Source organism: Setaria viridis, chromosome 4, assembly GCF_005286985.2.
Source record: "Setaria viridis chromosome 4, Setaria_viridis_v4.0, whole genome shotgun sequence".
NCBI classification, from domain to species: Eukaryota; Viridiplantae; Streptophyta; class Magnoliopsida; order Poales; family Poaceae; genus Setaria; species Setaria viridis.
This window is the reverse complement of record NC_048266.2, coordinates 36552148-36570944: the sequence shown is the minus strand read 5'-3', so window position 1 is coordinate 36570944 and position 18797 is coordinate 36552148. Positions and strand designations below refer to the sequence as shown.

At 47.4% G+C, this 18797-nt stretch overlaps 3 protein-coding genes and 1 pseudogene across 4 annotated transcripts; 2 read left to right on the top strand and 2 right to left on the bottom strand.

Annotated features, from left to right (window-relative positions):
- Positions 1-2254: 2254 nt before the first annotated feature.
- Positions 2255-4418, bottom strand: LOC117853685 (protein SLENDER RICE1-LIKE 1-like; annotated as a pseudogene).
- Positions 4419-6479: 2061 nt separating this feature from the next.
- Positions 6480-8174, top strand: LOC117852132 (uncharacterized). The gene is made up of 2 exons (XM_034734105.2): positions 6480-7245; positions 7365-8174. The coding sequence occupies exons 1-2, from the start codon at positions 6866-6868 to the stop codon at positions 7603-7605; spliced, it is 621 nt and encodes a 206-aa protein (XP_034589996.1). The 5' UTR covers positions 6480-6865; the 3' UTR covers positions 7606-8174.
- Positions 8175-9610: 1436 nt separating this feature from the next.
- On the top strand, positions 9611-13959 carry LOC117852131 (choline monooxygenase, chloroplastic). 2 transcript variants are annotated; one of them, XM_034734103.2, is made up of 10 exons: positions 9611-9945; positions 10402-10447; positions 11017-11152; positions 11665-11739; positions 11816-12022; positions 12105-12200; positions 12486-12607; positions 12689-12782; positions 13128-13178; positions 13648-13959. In XM_034734103.2, exons 1-10 carry the CDS (start codon positions 9675-9677, stop codon positions 13783-13785), a joined length of 1236 nt encoding a protein of 411 aa, XP_034589994.1. In that variant the 5' UTR covers positions 9611-9674; the 3' UTR covers positions 13786-13959. The 2 variants fall into 2 exon arrangements, with proteins under 2 accessions (XP_034589994.1, XP_034589995.1); XM_034734104.2 differs by having other exon boundaries at positions 9614-9945; positions 12489-12607.
- A 36-nt stretch (positions 13960-13995) lies between these two features.
- LOC117852130 (disease resistance protein RPM1) lies at positions 13996-18797 on the bottom strand. Its single transcript, XM_034734100.2, has 3 exons — positions 17910-18797; positions 14651-17496; positions 13996-14399 (listed from the first exon to the last, which is right to left on the bottom strand). Exons 2-3 carry the CDS (start codon positions 17403-17405, stop codon positions 14323-14325), a joined length of 2832 nt encoding a protein of 943 aa, XP_034589991.1. The 5' UTR covers positions 17406-17496; positions 17910-18797; the 3' UTR covers positions 13996-14322.

Sequence of the window (18797 nt, the reverse complement as noted above, 5' to 3'; positions counted from 1 at the left end):
AATCTAGGATTTTAGGCGAACTCACACGAGAAATTATTAAATTCGAACTCGCATGAGAAATTATTAAATGAATCAAGCAAAATAAATTGAAGATCCGGTGGGATCTTGAACCTTAGAGCGAGAGAGCGGCGGGACTCTAGATCTTGGTTGATCCAACTTTGTGTCGGGAGGCTCACCAAATTAAACAACCTATGATTTTAGACGAATTCACATGAGAAAATACTAGCCTAATCAAGCAAAAGAAAATCAAAGGTCCGATGGGATCTCAAACCTTGGAGCCAAAGGCGGCGGAACCCTAGCTTTGCTTCTGGGAGGGCTCACCAGACAAGCTAGGAATGTGGTTGTGAGCACATATAAATTGTCCCGTGGATCCGAATGGACGGATGCTATCATCCGCTGTGTGTATGGACGGTTAGGATCGAGCCGAGTGATAGGTTAAGTGATAGGTTGTCGCCATTTCTTTCTGGGCTACAGTTTCCAATAACTATATCAAATTAGGCCCACATCTATGGGCCGACTAATTCTCACATAAGGTGGCTAATTCTTACATAAGGTGGGTGTTTGAACTGTCTTTTCTTTTGCTTATTATTAAATCTTCCCCTCAAAAATCTTTTACATCTTTTATTTTCCTTTTCTTTTTGTATGGCGCAATTGGTTGCCATAGACACATTTCCGGTCGAGAAACATCATGGGATGAGTTGAGACTTGAGAGAGCTAATACAATAACCACTGGCGCCTTGGATCAGTTTCAACCTGCAGGGAGTGAGGGACGGGGCTGAGAGAGCCTGAGACTGGACCACTGGAGCATCACAGCAATTGGGCTCCGTGATAAAGCCTTTTTTTTTTAATAATCAAGCCTGTTGTTATTGGTCCCTAACACCACCGAATATCAGGTTTCTCTACTAATACCGACAGTAACTCTGATATATAGGCTACCCACCAACACTGTTTATTTACACATTACACATCACCACGTTGTGCAGGTAGTAGGTACCCACTGCCCTATACATTCACTCCACTCTCACTCATTTCGTTCTCAATATTATTTCGATGCTAAAACGAATTGACGTGACGGCCGCGAGCGCTATGCAGCGTGGGCTCCTTTTGTTTTCTGTTCTTTTTCTCGGCACCTCCCACGTTTCCACGATCCATCCACCTCGGTCCGAACCCGCCGCTTTAGGCGCCGATCGACCGAGCAACCTCCAACGCTCCAAGCGGTAGCGAGTGGAGTGGCGCCGAGTCGCCGACGCTAGCGATGACGACGACCCGCGCGCGGCGGCAAGAGAGCGTATGCAAAGCACCTCGATACCCGACGAGCGAGGCTCCACCTCCACCTGGCCCGGCCGCCTCGTAGCTTTCCCGCACCGAACGCGCGAATAAGGCATGCGCTCCAGCTGGACGACGACGATGCATTGCATTTGCATCCCGCCTCTACCTAGCCATGCGCATCATCTATCCATCTACCCATCCTCCGTCCATAATTGCGATGCTACGAACGAACGAACGAACGAAAGCTGCATGTCGTGCATGTGTACACCTTGCCTAGAAAAAGAAAAGGCGCAGGGAATAAAGGAGACGAGAGAATATGCCCGTACTAAGGATCTGCAGCAGGCAGCAGGGCTCTGCTAGGGTTTCAGAGCCTCAGTAGTCAGAGCGGATAAGAAAGAGGATAGCGTGATCACCGATCTGTCTATCTTCATCTCTGTCCTCCTCCCGGCCGGACCATCCGTTCCTGTCGTCTCCATACGGAGAACCATAACCATTTGCTTCGGCTAATATAAATCTCTGACGACGCTCATGCAGAAAGAAGCAGATTCCTGCTCCAAAAAAAGTGTTTGCGGCGCCGTCGCGCGTGGACAGACTACTGCTCCCGGATTCGAGATCGATCGATCGATCCCGCGCGTCGTTTTCGCTGCCTTGCTTCGGAACTTGGATAAGCAGCGAAATGCCACTGTTCGTGTGGCTCGCCGTCGATCTTGGTTTATCAGTAGGTGGCGTCACTGTAGGAGGTTAAGATGAGTTGAGGATGGCGACGAGCTGACTGCAACCGCAGGGGTAGGATGCCACGACCGTGGAGTGACCTTATCTGAATGAACAGGATAGTGCTCCAGCTGGACAGATGATGATGGGTTGTTGATCTGATATCGGTCTTTTGGAGCGGTGTAACCCGGTCAGATGATGAGGATCTTGGAACATGTCAGATGAGGATCTTGGGACGTGGAAAACGTAGCCTTTGATCAGAAGGTTGCTTTCTTGGATGATACATACAATTTAGTATGTGCTTGTATGCAAGAAAACGATGAGACAAGGTTGGGTTCAACAACGAGACAATTCTCTATTTGACGCCAAAAAAATTACTGATTTCTTTATTGGTCCTAAAAAAACTAGTAGTTTCTTTATTGACCCTTAAAAAATTTTAGTTCCTATTTGACACCGAGTTTAACTTTCGTTTCTTATACAACACTCAATTGGATTTTCCATCAGGGGAGCGTCAAATGACCATGATTTTGCCCCTGTGGGCTCCACCACCCTCCTCCCTCCTCTCCTCCCCTCTTCTCCCTCCTCTGCTCCAACCCGCACGGGCTCATCCGCACTATTTCTTACCAATTTACAGTAGCTGCCATATCCTAGCTAGCTGCTGCAACTGATATTGCTCTCCTCGCTGCGCTGGTGCCGTTTGCGTTGCTGTCACTATGATTGTTATCCTCCGCCTGCCACACAGACGCTGAGAAGAGCGGCCGCTCGTGCCACCCTAGCGTCACACACTCGTCGGCCTCCTCCATGCAGTGGCCCTCCCTGGAGAAGAGCCCCACCAGCATCCTCGCCTACCGCAGCGCGTTGGCCCCCAGCGGCACGCCGGCCAGCCTAGCGCGCCCCAGCCTGTCCCGCCATAGCTGCAGCAGCTCGTGCTGCTCCCTGCGCTCCGTGCTTTCGCTGCACATGATGTCGCAATCTCCCGCTCCAGGTACGCCTCAGCCATGGCTTCACCCGCGCCGCCGCTCACCGCGTCCAGGGAGTCAAACACCGCCGAGTAGTAGAAGAGCGCCTCTATGAACCACGAACACCTTGGGGCGCATGGATGACACGCAGTCGAGGACGACGTCGATGGGTGCCCAGGTGTCGTCGGTAGATGCGGACGGGTCGGCGACGAGGCAATGGAGCTGGAGCATGGAGTTGAAGGCGACAGCCTCGCCCTGCAACACCTACAGCATCCAGGGGCGGACCGCGTCGAGGCGGTTGGCGGCCAAGCCGCGGAAGGAGAAGTGGATGTGCACGGAGCGTGCCAGGTCGGCGAGGCGGATGCCAACGTCACGGAGGTCGTCGTGGCTGGGCGGGGAGGGCAGGCCAATGCCGGTGAGGTGGAGGAACGGCGGCCCCCCGGGGTGGGCCCGTGTGGACGAGCCCGTGCGGTGTGGAGCAGAGGAGGGAGAAGGGGAGGGAGAAAGGTGGTGAGGCTCACAGGGGCAAAATTATCTTTTCGCATGGTATTTAACGGTTCCCGGACGGAAAATCCAACAGAGTGTCGTATAAGGAACGAAAGTTGAATTCGGTGTCAAATAGGAACCAATTCTTTTTGTAACTAGTAGTTTTCTGGTGTCCAACAGGAATTGTCTCTTAAACAAGGGTTGGTCAAATCGACGCAGGTTTGTTTGAACGAGCACTTCAGTTCAGAGTCCTGGGAACTTCAAAGACTACACGGCAACTCTGCTCTGCACTCTGGATTCTAGCTCGTTCCTAACGCCCTGCACGGCATGCAGCTAGCCTATTACTGATGACTTGATCAAGAAAAAGTCTTCGCCCCAGTCATTCTTCTACTTGCAGGACTAGACTAATCTCTGCGCCGTCAGGATAAGGCCTCCTTGATAGGATCTCACACGAAAGATACGCGGCGGAAGAAAAGAGACCGAGCAGTAGAGGTGCTTCTCGGGGTGGAGATAATCTTTCCTCACAAGGTTCCAAGCTCCAACTCACCCTTCTTGGACGCACACCAAGAGTCAGAGACGTTAGCGATAACGTTTCAGGACGCCACGTACGTTTTTATACATTTCTTATGAGTAGCTGCTACGAGTACCTTTGGGTGTAAAGACCCTGCCGGCAGCTTGTACTTGCAGTATTGGAGCAGAGGTTATTGGGCAAAAGATTTGACATGTTTATGCTATAGTATCTTTCTCCAGCTGACTAATTAAGCTACTGATGACTTTGCAAATCACTTGATTACTCGCCAGCAGCACAGAGCATTCGAGGACATGCAGTCTGAACCACACAGGATTTGGGCTTAAGAGGTTTACACATTAACTTTTTTGACTATGGACGGTCGTCCTATGTGGCAACACGTAGGCTAGCTGTGCCAGGAAAATCTGGATACGAGCATGTCACCTGTCCAGGAAGATTACGAAAATGACAGGAATAATTGCCATTGCGCAAGGTGAGTTTGTTTATGTTTCCTCGAAGATTCATGTGTCGGCAAAATCAGCATGCAAAATGGAAGAAGAAGTTGGCTGGAAGAGACACTCACTTCGAGATATATAGTATAATATTTATCATTCACTGTACAGGGCGACTAATAAGCTCCAAGCATGTACAAGTGAACTTCCTATATGCATCACTGCCCCGTTTATGCATGGTCTAGGAGACAGACAATACCCCGTAACCATGACTCAACCAATAATAGTGGAAGCCGCGTATCACTGTAGTACTCGGTAAAGGATAAGAACAGCAATTAGCTGAGTGTCACTATTAATAGCTGTTATCTTTAAAGAAGAGAGATTATGCATAGGAGAGGTAACTAGAGAGAGAATACTGTCTATTTAAGGTTAAGGGAGAAACCCCTACACATCTGCAGCATGGGCCCTACAGTCCACCTTTGTTACCACCATAGCGACACAATATTATCCTCCCCTCTCTCTCTCATTTTACTTTTTTTTTCTTTTAGGTTCAACGGGGAGCATCTCCACCTGAAATTATATTGAGGCTTTTTGGTACAGGTGCTTGTAGAAGTTACAGGGATTCATGAGAGAAATTATCTATCTATTACATACTAGAAAATAATGAACACCAAGACTTAGCGATGATGCGTTCCTCCGCTGGCCACCGGCAGCTCCATAGATGGGCATCCTCCTTGCACGCCATCCAGAACCGGCTATGTGCAGCTAATTTCTACTCAACCGCTCATCTTCATTCCCCCGGTCGCCTTGCTCTAGCCTCTGCCTCGCTGCTACCTACCACCTCGCTTGCGTCAGCTCCAACACCGGCAAGGACCACTGAAGGTAATCGGTTTATGACAAAGACCGTGTGCTTTTAAACATGACACCACCCTCTTCTTTCCTCCTCCCCCTCCCCAACCATCCATCCTCCGACACCCTACCATGTCCGGTTGAACTCCCACGCCTCTACCCCCACCCCCACCGATCTGACGGCACCATCACCACCGGATCTGCCACACCCACACGACCGCCGTAGCCACAAACTATTGTGGCCTCGACTCCCGCCCCTCCCTCCCGCCACCGACCTGTCCCAACCGGTCTCCTCCACCACCGCAGCGGACGACCCCACTGCTGCCTCGCCATCCCGCCTACACCCCACTATCACGCCTGGTTCGAGAGCCTCCCTAGCCATCCTTTTAGACCTGGTAGCTATCAATCTCCTTCCCAAGCCGAAACCCTCAAACCCTAACACGAACCCCAAATCCTAATAACCCAAAGTGGAACTTGCAGGAGTTTGGATTCATCGTCGAAGAAGATGACATGCTTGCCGGAGAAAAGGAGGTCGCCGAAGTTGGAGTTGGAGGTGTCTCGATTGTTACTTTCTTATCTCAATATGTTAATTCTCTTTCTATTTTCCTCTTTTTTTGTGTGTGTTTCAACACCCCTTCATCTTCCTCGTACATTGCAAGTCGGGAGGGCTCTTGCGATAACTTTTAATAGAGAGTTCTCTTGATTTTCTATTATACATATTTATGGTAAAACAGTTGGACATGTGCTTATTGCCTTCTTATGACTACTCAAGCATCAAGAAATTAAAATACCCCGATTTAATTTCTATCCGGCATCTCCAGCTCACCATGTATACTAATCCAAATCAAGAGTAACTAAACTCGCTTGAAACTTCCTGATTGAAAGGAAAAAAGCATGAAAATTAGCTCGAACTATCCTAGCAATTACCGAACCATTTCTATACTTCTCTCCAAATACACGCGTAATCTCTATTAGCATCAATAATCTTCCATCACAAGAAACAAAAGTAAATTGAGCCATGCATGCATTATGTACGCATTGCACTTGATTGCAGATAAAGTTTTCACACCCTATAATAGTACGGTTTTTTTATCCCTGTTTTCACTTCAAAACTAACTAAGCTGGCACTTGCTTTTATTTTGTTTTTTAGTAAAAATATGATAATGCTTTTATGCTCTTTTCGAAAAAGAAATCTGTCTAATTAAGCAGGAGAGCTCGCATCTATCCATCCCGGTGAGGTACGGGCGCGAGGGACCGTCCTCCGAGACCAAAAATTCTCGGCGAGAGAAAACGTGTTGGCTGTGCGCGGTGTGCATGCGGGTACCCTGTGTCCGGTGCGCCCGTCGCCGTCGCTGCGTCGGCCACGTCTCCCCCTCCACGCGTACCCTCTTCTTCCTGCCGGCCGGTCTCTTGCTCCCCAGCCTAGAGCTAGCTATCTATAAACACCCCCGCACCTCGCGCCTCCTCTCCTTCTCCCTCTCCCTCCTTCCTCTCTGATCGTTCTATCTCGGGGCAAGATATATATAAATACGCAATCTTGATCTGCGTCCATGGGTGTCTGAGCCACCTGCCGGCGCGGGCGCCATTGATGAGAGCACCGTTGTTTGAGGCGGCGACGGCGGCCGGACGCGATGTCCGTTGTGGCGGCGGCTGCTGCGGCCGTGGGGCCCGGCGCAGCCGGGGTGGCGTACGGGCAGCTGTGCGGCGGCGGCGGGGCGAGGAAGAGGAAGGACGTGGTCCAGGACCAGGAGGCGGGGGTGGTGGTGGAGGCGGCGCGGGGTGACAAAGGCGGCGGTTGCGTGGGGCGCCGGGCGGGGCTGTTCGTGCTGGAGACGGTGGAGGAGGCCGCGGAAGAGGAGAGGTCGTCCATTGGCGCGGCGTCGGAGGACGAGGAGGAGGAAGGGGAGGAGGCGGACAGCGGGGCCACGGCGGCGTCCGCGGCGGCGAGTAGGAAGGGCGCCGGCGGCGCGCTCTCGTGCATGGACGGCCTCGACGACGCGCTCCCCATCAAGTAAGCCAGCATCCCATTCCCACGCCACGCATCGATCGATCGAGCGTGTACGCGGCTTCTTCCTCGCTGGATCATACCAGTTCTCTGACGCGGGTGGATGGAACGATTTATGGGTGCAGGAGGGGCCTGTCCAACTTCTTCTCCGGCAAGTCGCGGTCGTTCGCGAACCTGCAGGACGCGGCGTCGGCGGTGAGCAGCGCCCGGGACCTGGCGAAGCCGGAGAACCCGTTCAACAAGCGGCGGCGGGTGCTCCGGTGCTGCTCCATCCGGCGGGTCGCGTCCACCTCGCTCACCGCGCTGCCGCCCTTCCTCCCGCCCTCCGCCACCGGCACCGACGACGGCGGCGCCGGCAGTGGCTGAAGAATACTCCTACATGGGAAGGATATTATATATATACAAATCGAGGACGACGACATGGTGGATCGATGGATCCTCTGTAATAGTTCGGGATCCGATCGATCGTCTCGTCGACCATGGTATACAATACCCTGTGCTAGGCGTTGATTTCTTAATTTCTTTTAGCCACCAGCAATCGAGCACTCGGTTCTTCTTCCGCATTTACATTGACCTCCAGCTCCAAGAGAATATGAGCACCAAGCTGCTGTGATTTTATCCCTAACAGGTGGTACGTGCTACCTGCTGTGATCTCATTGGAGAAATGGAGAGAGTTAGCTAGCTCCTCCAACAAGCTAACCCTTTTGAAGGAGATGAACTAATCAAGTGCACAGCTACTACTTTTTGGTGCTAATAATCTGTTCATTTGATGTTAGTGGGTTGCATACTCTAGTTCTAATTGAATCAATATTCCTACTTTTAGCAAGGAGTAGGATTATTAGTACAGCACGGTAGTTGGCAACAAATTAAAACACACTTTGTAACCACCCCTTTGTGCTGAAAGAGCAACATGAGGCCATGCTTGGTTGGTGTAATTGTACGGTAATTCCTTCCTCTTTATCACCTGCTTACCTTGAGGGCAACATGCTATACATCTCTCCTTTATTTTAGCACTTGCAGTGAAAATAGAATGCTTCGGACATGACAAAAAAACAAAACAGTTTCTTCGCGTAATCCGGAGAGGCGTGTAAACTTGCATCACCATGTTAACATAATCTAACCCTGCTGCCTTAGTTAAACATTGCATGCTCCTGGACACTTTTTGTACACTCAAGATAAGGCTCTCTCCGGCTGGCAAGCGGTGACGTGTAGTGAGATACTAGAGAGAGAGACTTGACGGGGAGACAGACAGGCAAGGTTGTCAAAAAGCGGCGTGGAGATAACAGATAAGCTTCGAGATAGCCGGCCGGCCGGCCGGCAGGCCGTGGAGATAATGAGAGAGAAAAAGGAAGGGCCCCGGGCCGCCGGCCGGCCGGCCGGGGTGTGACGGCCGGAGGGGGAGAGAGAGGTGGGAATGGACCACCGCCGCGGGCGCGTGTACTACGTGATACGTCTGCTGCCTGTGTCTCTGTGTCGTGCTGGCGCTGTACGACGATCTTATCCGCTTCCGGGCCCACCCGTCGCCACCTAATTAACTCGGAATCGCTTGGTTTAGTCGTCATCATCCGCTGATCGGTTAGTGGTCTCGTGTGGACCATCAGCTGGTGGTTAGGAGCGCGATGCGACCGATGGGTACGGTGGTGGTCAATTCGACGTCGACCGACCCGTCTGGGGCTCCATCTCGCTTTCTCGCCTCTCGATCGCTTCCCCATCCGATGCAGCTGCTTTGGCGTGCGATCCATGGGAGCCCTGCCGTCGTCGTCTCCCCTCCGATGGCGATTGGTCGTCGTCGGCGCGGGCGCCGGCCCCGTCGCTGAGGCCCTTTTGCTCGCTAGTAACCACTGGCATGGCCGTCTCCTGCTAGGAGGCATACACCATTTTCCAAGTAGCTGATAAAAAGCGCATATGACGTGGAACCACAATTCCGAGGATTAAAAATCTACAGGATGAAATCCCAGCGGTAACACGAAACCTTTTACTGCAATTTTTTTTTCTAAGCTAACCTTTTTATAGAATTATAGTAACGAATATAGTCAAAAAAAAGAAAAATTGTGTCAACGGACGAGCTAAAAGACCAGAGTTTCAGTTGGTGAATCTCATGGTAGTGTCATAAAAGGCATGAAACTTGAAGCGAAACAAGGAAGATTGAAATTTCGGACGTGGAATTAGCTATCTCCCAGTGTCACGTAGGAACTTTTCTTTTTTAAAAAAAGAGCAGTCACTGAAGTACGGGTCCGATCTAACTGGGCCCATTCTGGGCTCAACGGCTCAACCATGAAAGTGGAACGGGTCTAACCAACCGTTTCCTCCGCGAAACAAACGCCACGTCATCCCCCCATCCGGCTAACCGCCACCGCCAGCGGAGAGTGCACTCCCCGACACCCCACAACCCGTCTCGACTTGTCGCACTCGTCTCTGCCGGCCGGGCGACGGCGATGGCGGCCGCGCGATCGCTCGCCGCGCTCTCCTCCGCCAGAGCCACACGCCTCGGACCTCGCCGCGCCGGCGCCTGGCCTCCACGCGTCTCCTCCGCCGCCGCGCGCGCCGTCGCGGCCGAGCCCGAGCACGCGCGGAGGCTCGTGGCGGAGTTCGACCCGGCGGTCCCGCTGGACGCCGCGGTGACGCCGCCGAGCGGGTGGTACGCCGACCAGGACTTCCTTCGGCTCGAGCTCGACCGCGTCTTCCTCCGCGGGTGGCAGGCTGTTGGTACGCCCGATTGATTTCCCAGAGTCTCGATTTGATTTTGAGCTGCGGACCTAACGGTTCACGATCCGATTCCAGCAAGGATGCATCGTATGCTAGTGATTCGTGGTAGGAGTGCTGGAGAAGCACTTCCATCTGTGGATGGGAGTGACAGGGTAGGAGTCACTGTTCAATCATCGGCAGAGTATAGGGCCTCGGCTCTGTACAAACTTGAATAGCGCGTTGATGCAGAGGGAGTATCTGGATTAGTCTTGCCTTGCGCTTCCATTGCGTCGTCATCCTGGCTCATTACAGCAATGGCTGAGTATATTAATTGGTTTTGCGACTCAGCCATAGTTTATCATTGCACTACTGTTTCTGCACTAAATTGTTATTACATCTACATGTTCACATATTTACGTTTTTGTTGGCATCCATAATTCCTCTCTGAATGCCTGTACCTGTTAAATTTTACTGCAGGTCACATATGGCAAGTGAAGAACCCAAATGACTTCTTCACAGGAAGGTGCTTACAATTTTGTTTGCATGCTTCTGTAGTCTGAATCAGAAGGCACCTTCTGTTTTGTTTCGTTTGAAGAAAAAGTTTTTTTTATCTAGTTGTATAGGGTTTCAAACTGAAAGTAAACAATGGTGAACGGCAGATTTTTCGTTTTCTTCTTTCTTTTTGGTTGGAGATGATTTCAGATGTCCTAATGAATAGAAAGTGGAGTGTTCTTTAGAGGTAGACTAAATCTGTATCTGAATATGAATTGATGACAGCACCTGCCGCAGGGTACTAGTACACTAGCAGTGCTACAAATTTCACTTTTTCCCATCTTGGTAGAACAAGTTCTGGTAGCACTTTTCATGGCTCAGTACTTGGCTGTTGACATACAGTCTGGGACGTTGATATGGTTGCGCAGGACTTTAAAACTTGCTGTATGAGCATAGATGCTCCTGGGATTTTTCTAGTCTAGATAGAACAAACATGAAATTTTTTACTGTCTTTCAGTAACGTTACCTCAAATTTCTTGTATATGATATATCATGGTCTAGACTGCTAACCTTCAATCATCTAACAAGATGAAGCAACAGACTGGGAAATGTAGAATTCGTCGTATGCCGGGACGCAAACGGGAACCTTCATGCTTTTCACAATGTGTGCCGACATCATGCCTCACTCCTTGCATGTGGAAGTGGTCAGAAGACTTGCTTCCAGTGCCCTTATCATGTGAGTTCCTTAATGGAAGCCTTTTAGAGATGGTACATCCTTATAGTGCTGATCTTATCATATTTCTTTCTTTGTTTCTCTAAGAAAGACATATGGTACAGATGATTGATTCATTAGGTTTTGTGAAAGAAAATGTAGAAATAACTTGGGATGAATAAGTGTGATATTAACTGAAGGTCCTTTAGAATGCTAATTGTCGATTCGGCTGTCAGCACTAATAACTTCCACAAATGTAATGACAATTCAAACCTTGATTTCTATGACAGAAACTGAGAACTGAACTCCCATCTTTTTGGTAGTTATGTGGATACTTAAAGTACAATCAGAAAGTGACCAAACAATGAAACATCATTGAGTTCATTACTTCGAGTAGGGTTTTTCATGAACTGGGTATGGGTAAAGCCTCTGCTTTCTACCGGTAGCAGATGCTGAGCTGTAGAAATTGTATTATTTGCCTAGTTGTTTCGATCATTATGAGTGTTGAGTGAGATGGTAGGGATGCTGTTTTGTAGGGATGGACATATGGATTGGACGGTACCCTCCTGAAGGCTACAAGAATATCAGGAATAAAGAATTTCAATAAGAATGTAAATATATTCCAAACTCTTTCTTCAGCCTATACTCAGCCCAATGACTGCAACTTATGCTTCTGTTTGGAAACAGGATTTTGGTCTTGTACCAATTAAGGTGGCTACATGGGGACCTTTTGTATTGGCCAGATTTGATGACGAGTCGACTGAAGATGATTCTGGTGATGTGGTTGGAAATGAATGGCTCGGTAGCGCTTCAGAGCTGTTGAGTACAAATGGCATTGACACTTCACTGCCTCATATTTGCAGGCGAGAATATATTATCAACTGTAACTGGAAGGTCTGCCACATTATTCACATGTCACATAAATGCAGTGAATTTCTCTTGAACATATTATAACTAATGTGTATTTCTTATGCAGGTCTTTTGTGACAATTATCTAGATGGTGGATATCACGTCCCATATGCACATGGGGCTCTTGCATCCGGTCTGCAGCTTCAGTCCTATGAAACACTTGTATTATCCGCAAACCTCCTTTCCTTCTGCAGACATTTCCTTGATAAGATTCTGTTTAGGGATTAGTCACTTTGGTGCGAATTTAAGGGTCTCGACTAGACGAAAATATTTGTGCAATTTGTTTGAATACTACTTATACTTTGTTGAGCTCTGTTTTCTTGAAGGTACCGGTTTCAATTTGTTTTTTTTCTTTTATCTATCTTCACAGCTCAGCTCATACTAATGCTATTGCAGTTGCTGTTCTCTTTTAAGATGAATAGTTAATTACCATCTATTCATCTCTAGCAGGCATACGAAAGAGTTAGTGTTCAAAGATGTGAAAGTGCACCATCTGAACCCGATGACTTCGAACGCTTAGGGACAAAAGCTCTCTATGCCTTTGTTTATCCAAACTTTATGATCAACAGGTGATCATCCTTGAGATCCTGCTATTCTACCCTTTTCACTTTGCGTTATGCATGGGAGATGTGAATAAGTTCTATTTTCAGGTACGGTCCATGGATGGACACTAATCTAGCTGTGCCACTGGGTTCAACCAAGTGTAAGGTGGTATTTGATTATTTTCTCGACAAGTCTCTGCTGGTACAGTCCATTTTCTCTAACTTATGTGCCAATTTATGTTTATTTTACGCATCTCAGGTGTTGTGCTAGTGAGATAGTTGTTTGAATTGCCAACTTGAGCATTTTTTTTTTGTTACAATGGTTTCCTCTTGTTCATTCCTTTTGCAGTACAACATTTTTTTTGTCTTGTGTGTTAACTTGATGGAATACTATAGGTTCCACCTGAATAATTAATGATCATTTGCATTTACTACAGTTTAAAATGAACCTTTTTGTAGTTGTATCTTTTAAGTGCTGAGGTTTACACATGGTATATTCATGCATGTTGTGAGCTGTTTCAGTTGAACTTCCATATTGAATGCGCAGGATGACCAGAACTTTATCGAGAGAAGCCTAAAAGACAGTGAGCAAGTACAGGTACATCGATATAGCACTAATGTCTGGTTGTGACTTGTGAGGTAGTATGACAGCTTACATTCAAGTACATGGTCTCAGTAAAAAATAGGCTAACAACATTTACCTTGACTGAGTAAGTTACCAGATGAATTTCCTGCTTTTCTTATGAAAACCATGCTGGTTGAAGAAGAAGCAGAAAAATGTTCTGCCTCAATTCTTTCGTTGCTATACTATTGTGCTGCAAGTTTTCTCCGAATGATGCACAGTGCTGACATGGCATGAAACTCCTGATTCCATGATGCATATTATAAATTGCTATATTGCGCGATTAGATGAACAAACAGGAAGCTAAACTCAGTTTCTCTCAGGCTTGCAGCATCACAAGCAAGCAGTCTAATCCATGTGTATAGTAGAACAGCTTTTACATTGATATTCACCAGGCGTAGGCATTTCAATGCTGCTGCTTGATAGTCGCATCTCTTACCTGCAGATGGAGGACATTGCACTCTGTGAGGGGGTTCAGCGGGGCCTGGAGTCACCAGCTTACGGCGTTGGAAGATACGCTCCGTCCGTGGAGATGGCCATGCACCACTTCCACTGCCTCCTGCATGCTAACCTTAGCGGCTAGCAATTCTCATGTGCGCATCTCACCACACTTGTACAGAACAAAACACTTGTTTTCAGGGTACCGCATTTACACTGCTCTCGATTGCAATCTTGTAATGTGAAGCGGACCACACCTCCTCGATTACACAAAACCATATTTGCTGGCTATTAAATTTGAGTTCTCAGTAATTTTCAATCTGTTATGTTGGAAACAATTGTCAACCGCATAAGATGCTTTCTGAAATTGCTCTTTTCTGTGACTTCTTTTCCTTTAAAGGGTTTTGAAATGACCTCGGTAACTTTACAACATTAGTTATCAGGCATGTTAAATGGTAGCAAGTGCAGCAGTCTGTAGTATACAACCAGTACAAAATTAACTTGATTGGTATAATAAGATGGAAACTACGCTTAACACCATCAGATACTGCTTAACAGAAAAAAATCGCTCATATACTGTCCTGGTAACTAGATGAACTGCTTTTTTATTCACTCTCCCTGGCCTACAAAAGGAGCCACATATTTCTTGCTGACAGCCCCTGGAGAGAGTGCCAGATGAGCCTCACTCTGCAGGGGAGTAGTTAATTGCACCAGCGCCGTACTTTTTGGCAAGGTATTCCGAAGAAATGAAGTTATTTGCTGCAATATCAACAAACCAGCTTTTATTATGCTTTACAAATAATAGAAGCATTGTGGGGAATAAGATTATAAGAAGGGAAGATGAAACCAAATATTTGGATATATTTTGATAATAAGCTTTGTGAATAGTTTCCCCTTTTTTATACTTTTGTGTCTATCTGTTTACTTTAAACTTAGATCAATATCTGTCTTATGATGACTATATTAGTTATTTCGTCACGTAATTCACATACTAAGAAAATGGATTGTACCTGCTTGAGAATCAGAAGAGCCAAAATTGTGGATGTCAGGTATGTGTTGAACAATGTGTTTGTCACTTCCTAGCAGCCTTTCTATGAACTCGTTTGGCATATCTGTCAGAAACATCTGGTCGAGTGTCCTGAGGTACTTGATGCCCTCTGGTACAGCTTTAAGGTTCCTTAAACCAGTAAGTTCCAAAGTATGTAGATTCATCAATGTTCCATCCTCTATCTCAATCAGATCCAGATGTTCCATGTCAATTAACTGCAAAGTTATGAGCTTAGGGAACCATCCTGCACAAAAAGTTAGCTGTTGCCCATCATATGCTCGGACGAGACACAGATTAACTAAATTTAACATGTGCGATAAGGAGCTAATAGGGTCCTCATTCAGACCAGACCAGTCCATTTTTAACTGTGTTATTTTCTCAAACTTAGAAAATAGTGATGGGACCATGCCTCCATCTAATTTCCCTGCCAACCAGAGGAGCTTCAGATTTGGTAACGCCCTAAGCATTTTCAAGTTTAGAATCTCATCCATATCAGATGCAAAAAGCAGCAGTCTGCTCAGGTTAGGCATCATAGTCAGGGAGTTCCATAACTCAGCAATGTAGCTTTGCTGCACTTTCATGATACCCAAACCTCTCATCTGTGTCAAGTTCTCCAGCTGCAAAACCAAATGTTTATTGGCTGAAACAGTGTATAAGGCTTGCAGATTCTTTAGATGACAAATGTTGCCAAGAAATTTGGTGGAGCCAAAGCAATTCAATGATCTTTGTTGAACATCATGGACTACAAACACATGTAAATGCCGCAAATTAGTTAGCATAGTAATTTCCAGTGGCAACTCATCCACGTAGCTGAATCTGAGATCCAACACTTGAAGGTTAACCAGTTTGCTGAACGATGCTGGTATCTTCTTCACTTTTGTGTGTGAAAGATCCATATAACGCAAGTTATACAATTCTGTGACCACGCATGGAACTTGCTCAATATTGGCAAATCTAAGGCATAGGACCCTCAGCAGTCTGAAACTTGATGAAACATCATATATCCAAGAAGACGGTACTTCAGTATCAAACAAAATAAAGGACCGGAGCTGTGAACTTGCCAAAGAATTTAAGGACTTGGCACCTCTTTGGATGCTTAAGCGGCGAGCTTCATGTGCAACTTGGGCTGTACCACCGTTGCCATAAGCCATACCAAACTTCTCTTTTTTAGCAAGTATCAGAGTTACCTCTCGCACAAGATCATGCATCAGAAATGTTCTAGCCCTTCCACATGCATTCTTTTCTGTGACCTGAAGAAGAGAGCGTTGAGTGAGCTCCATAAGGTAACACTCGGCAACTTCCTCCATTGTTGTTCCATCTCCTCTCTCTTCCACAAGACCTTCTGCAATCCATAGCTTGGAAATCAGTTTCCTTTTAATCTTGTAATCTTCAGGAAAGAGGCTGCAGTATAAAAAGCAGCTCCTCAGATAACTTGGGAGGTTATTCAAGCTCAAATTCAGGACACTCGAAATCCAATTGAGCTCTGGATTGTTTGCTATGTGCCAGCTAAGTTGATCGTAGAAAAACTTCCACACCTGCTCCTCTAATTCACGGTATGACAGAATACTGCCAATTGTTACAATGGCCAGGGGCAGTCCTTGACACTTGGTAACAATTTTGTTTGCCCAAGATATAAGATTATCAGGACATATGTTGTCTTTTGATGCACAAAATGCCTTCTTACAGAATAGTTCCCAAGATTCAGCATAGTTCAGTGTTTTCATTTCAATAACATAGCTGCCAGTAGCCAAAGAGGACACGTCTTTTTGCCGGGTTGTTATTAGCACTTTACTACCACAGTTGTTTCTGACAAATGCATAGTTCAAAAATAACCAAGCATCCTTATCCCAAACATCATCCAAGACAATCATATACTTTTTGTCCTGTAGATAGCTTTGTATCACCTCAATCAATCTCATTCGATTCATGGTCATTAAACCACTTGCCATGCTTGATCTCTGGTCTATTAGCTGATTTATGATTTCTCTAAGTAGTTCTTCAGCTTGGTAAGTCTGAGATAGGGTAACCCATGCGCGACAATCAAAATTTCTTCTGATCTTTTGATTCTTGTAGACACTGCTTGTGATTGTAGTTTTGCCTAAACCTCCCATACCAAAGATAGCAATTAAAGTTCGGTCTTGCTTCTCCTCAAGAAGCCAGTGTGTCAATCTTGCAATCTCATCGGTATTCCCCACTATCTCAGAGTTATCAGTCAGGTAAGCGAAATCTGACATCGAGAACTGATTGTGTTGCTGCAACTTGTTACTCTTGTCTAGTTCACCTAACGAGATGCCATACCGATTCCTCATTTCCGTTAGCCTCTGAATTCGAGCTTCTACTTGACTGACCTGGCTAGGGAACTTCTGCCATGCTGCAAAGTTCTTGATCTGATGGAACTTTCTCTTGAAGAAGCTGCTTGTATCTGGGGCCTGTGCAGTAAGGTAAGCATACTCATCAATGATGTCTTCCACCTCAAGGGCAACATCTCTAACTTGGTCCAACCAGGCATCAAATGCCTTGTCGCCATCTTTGTGTGTACTAACCTGGTCAATAAAGGCCTTCAGGATAGAGAGCTCACCCTCGATTTGTTTCATGCTGTGCTCAAAATCTGTCAAAATCGGTGCTACTTCGGCCAGCTCCGTGCCGATCCTCTCTAGCACACCTTCTCCCAGGGAAAGGGCAACTTTTCTGAGAACCACAAACAGGGCATCTGCCATTTTTGCTCCACTCGCTCAAAAAATCATCACTTTGTCAGAATCAGATGCATATATTACTGAGCAGTACTCACACACAGCTGACTGTCTCTGTCTGTGATAATTGAAAAGAAAAAAAATGGCACGTCAAAACACAATAGTGTTGCGCAAAGTGATGGTAAGGTCTAGCAGATTCGATGTAATCAAGAAGAAAAGATTTGGCTGTCTGATCAGCAAGCAAAAAATTTAAAGCATAAAGGCATGAACGGGGCATGGTTGCTGAGATCAATTTCATGACGAGAGAGAGAAGTATGATTCCTCATCCCCATAATCCCGGTATCTACGACACTCGTATGCCCATAGGGTGTTCGACGAATCGATCGTACAGCGGCGTGCAAGAAAAATGCATCGTCCTCCTACCCCCCTACGGATTAGTAGCAGCAGCGCGAACGCAAAATGCCGGGGGGGGGGGGGGGGGGGGGGGGGGGGGTGGCGGGGGGTGCCGGAGGAGGAGGACGGCGTGCCTACCTGGGTTGCAGAGGACTGGAGGAGGAGCGAGACGAAGCAGAAGCCGATGAGACGAAGCGGCGGAGGCGGCCGCCGTTGAAGAATGGCGCAACCGCAATCACGGGCAACGCCACGCCCCCTCAACTCCGCGTGGCACCTGCAGATTGCAAGCTTCCAGTCTTGGGGTCAGTGAGGCCAAGAATGCCCATATCTCTGATGCAAGCCCGGCTACTGGTAAAAAAGAGCGGCGCCCCTCACGTCAAATGCTGTGGAATCGGCAGCGCATGGGCATCAGCTTAGTATAAAGTATAAACTTGGCCGGGGTCAGCTAGGTTCCCATGAAGTTTGAAATATCAAACTGAGAATTGGTTTGATCTTTGACCTCAGTTGCCGGTGTCACACAAAATCCCCGAAGTTTCTGAAGCAGCCCTTCCTACCAAACATGTGGTCTTCCTTCAACATTTTTGAGGATTCCCCCAACAGCAGAGACGGCATGGGAGGAGGACTCTGGGTCTCTGGGTCCAGGCCATGGTAATTGGTGAAGTATAACAATTCACAGTACATAACTTGTACAGATTGACGTGTTTAGTGATAACAGAAGGACAGAAATTATGCCTCAACATTGTCAGGGATGGCCTGAGCACGTATGCTTCGGCCTCCGAATCGGCGATGGCGTGGTATTGGACACGTTTCGTCAACCTTTTGAACTATGTTGTGGTGGGCTAGGGTGCGATAGTGAAAGTCATGCTGACCTTAGCCGGTTTCAGTGGTGCCAACGCCTTTGGGTGCTGTTTTCCTTGAGGGCACCGTCACTTTGTCTCGAGCCCACCCATCACTAAGGTGAAAACTTTATCCTAATGGGTAGCGACGGCAACAACTATTGTTGTTTTCTCGACGGAGGCGTCGTTT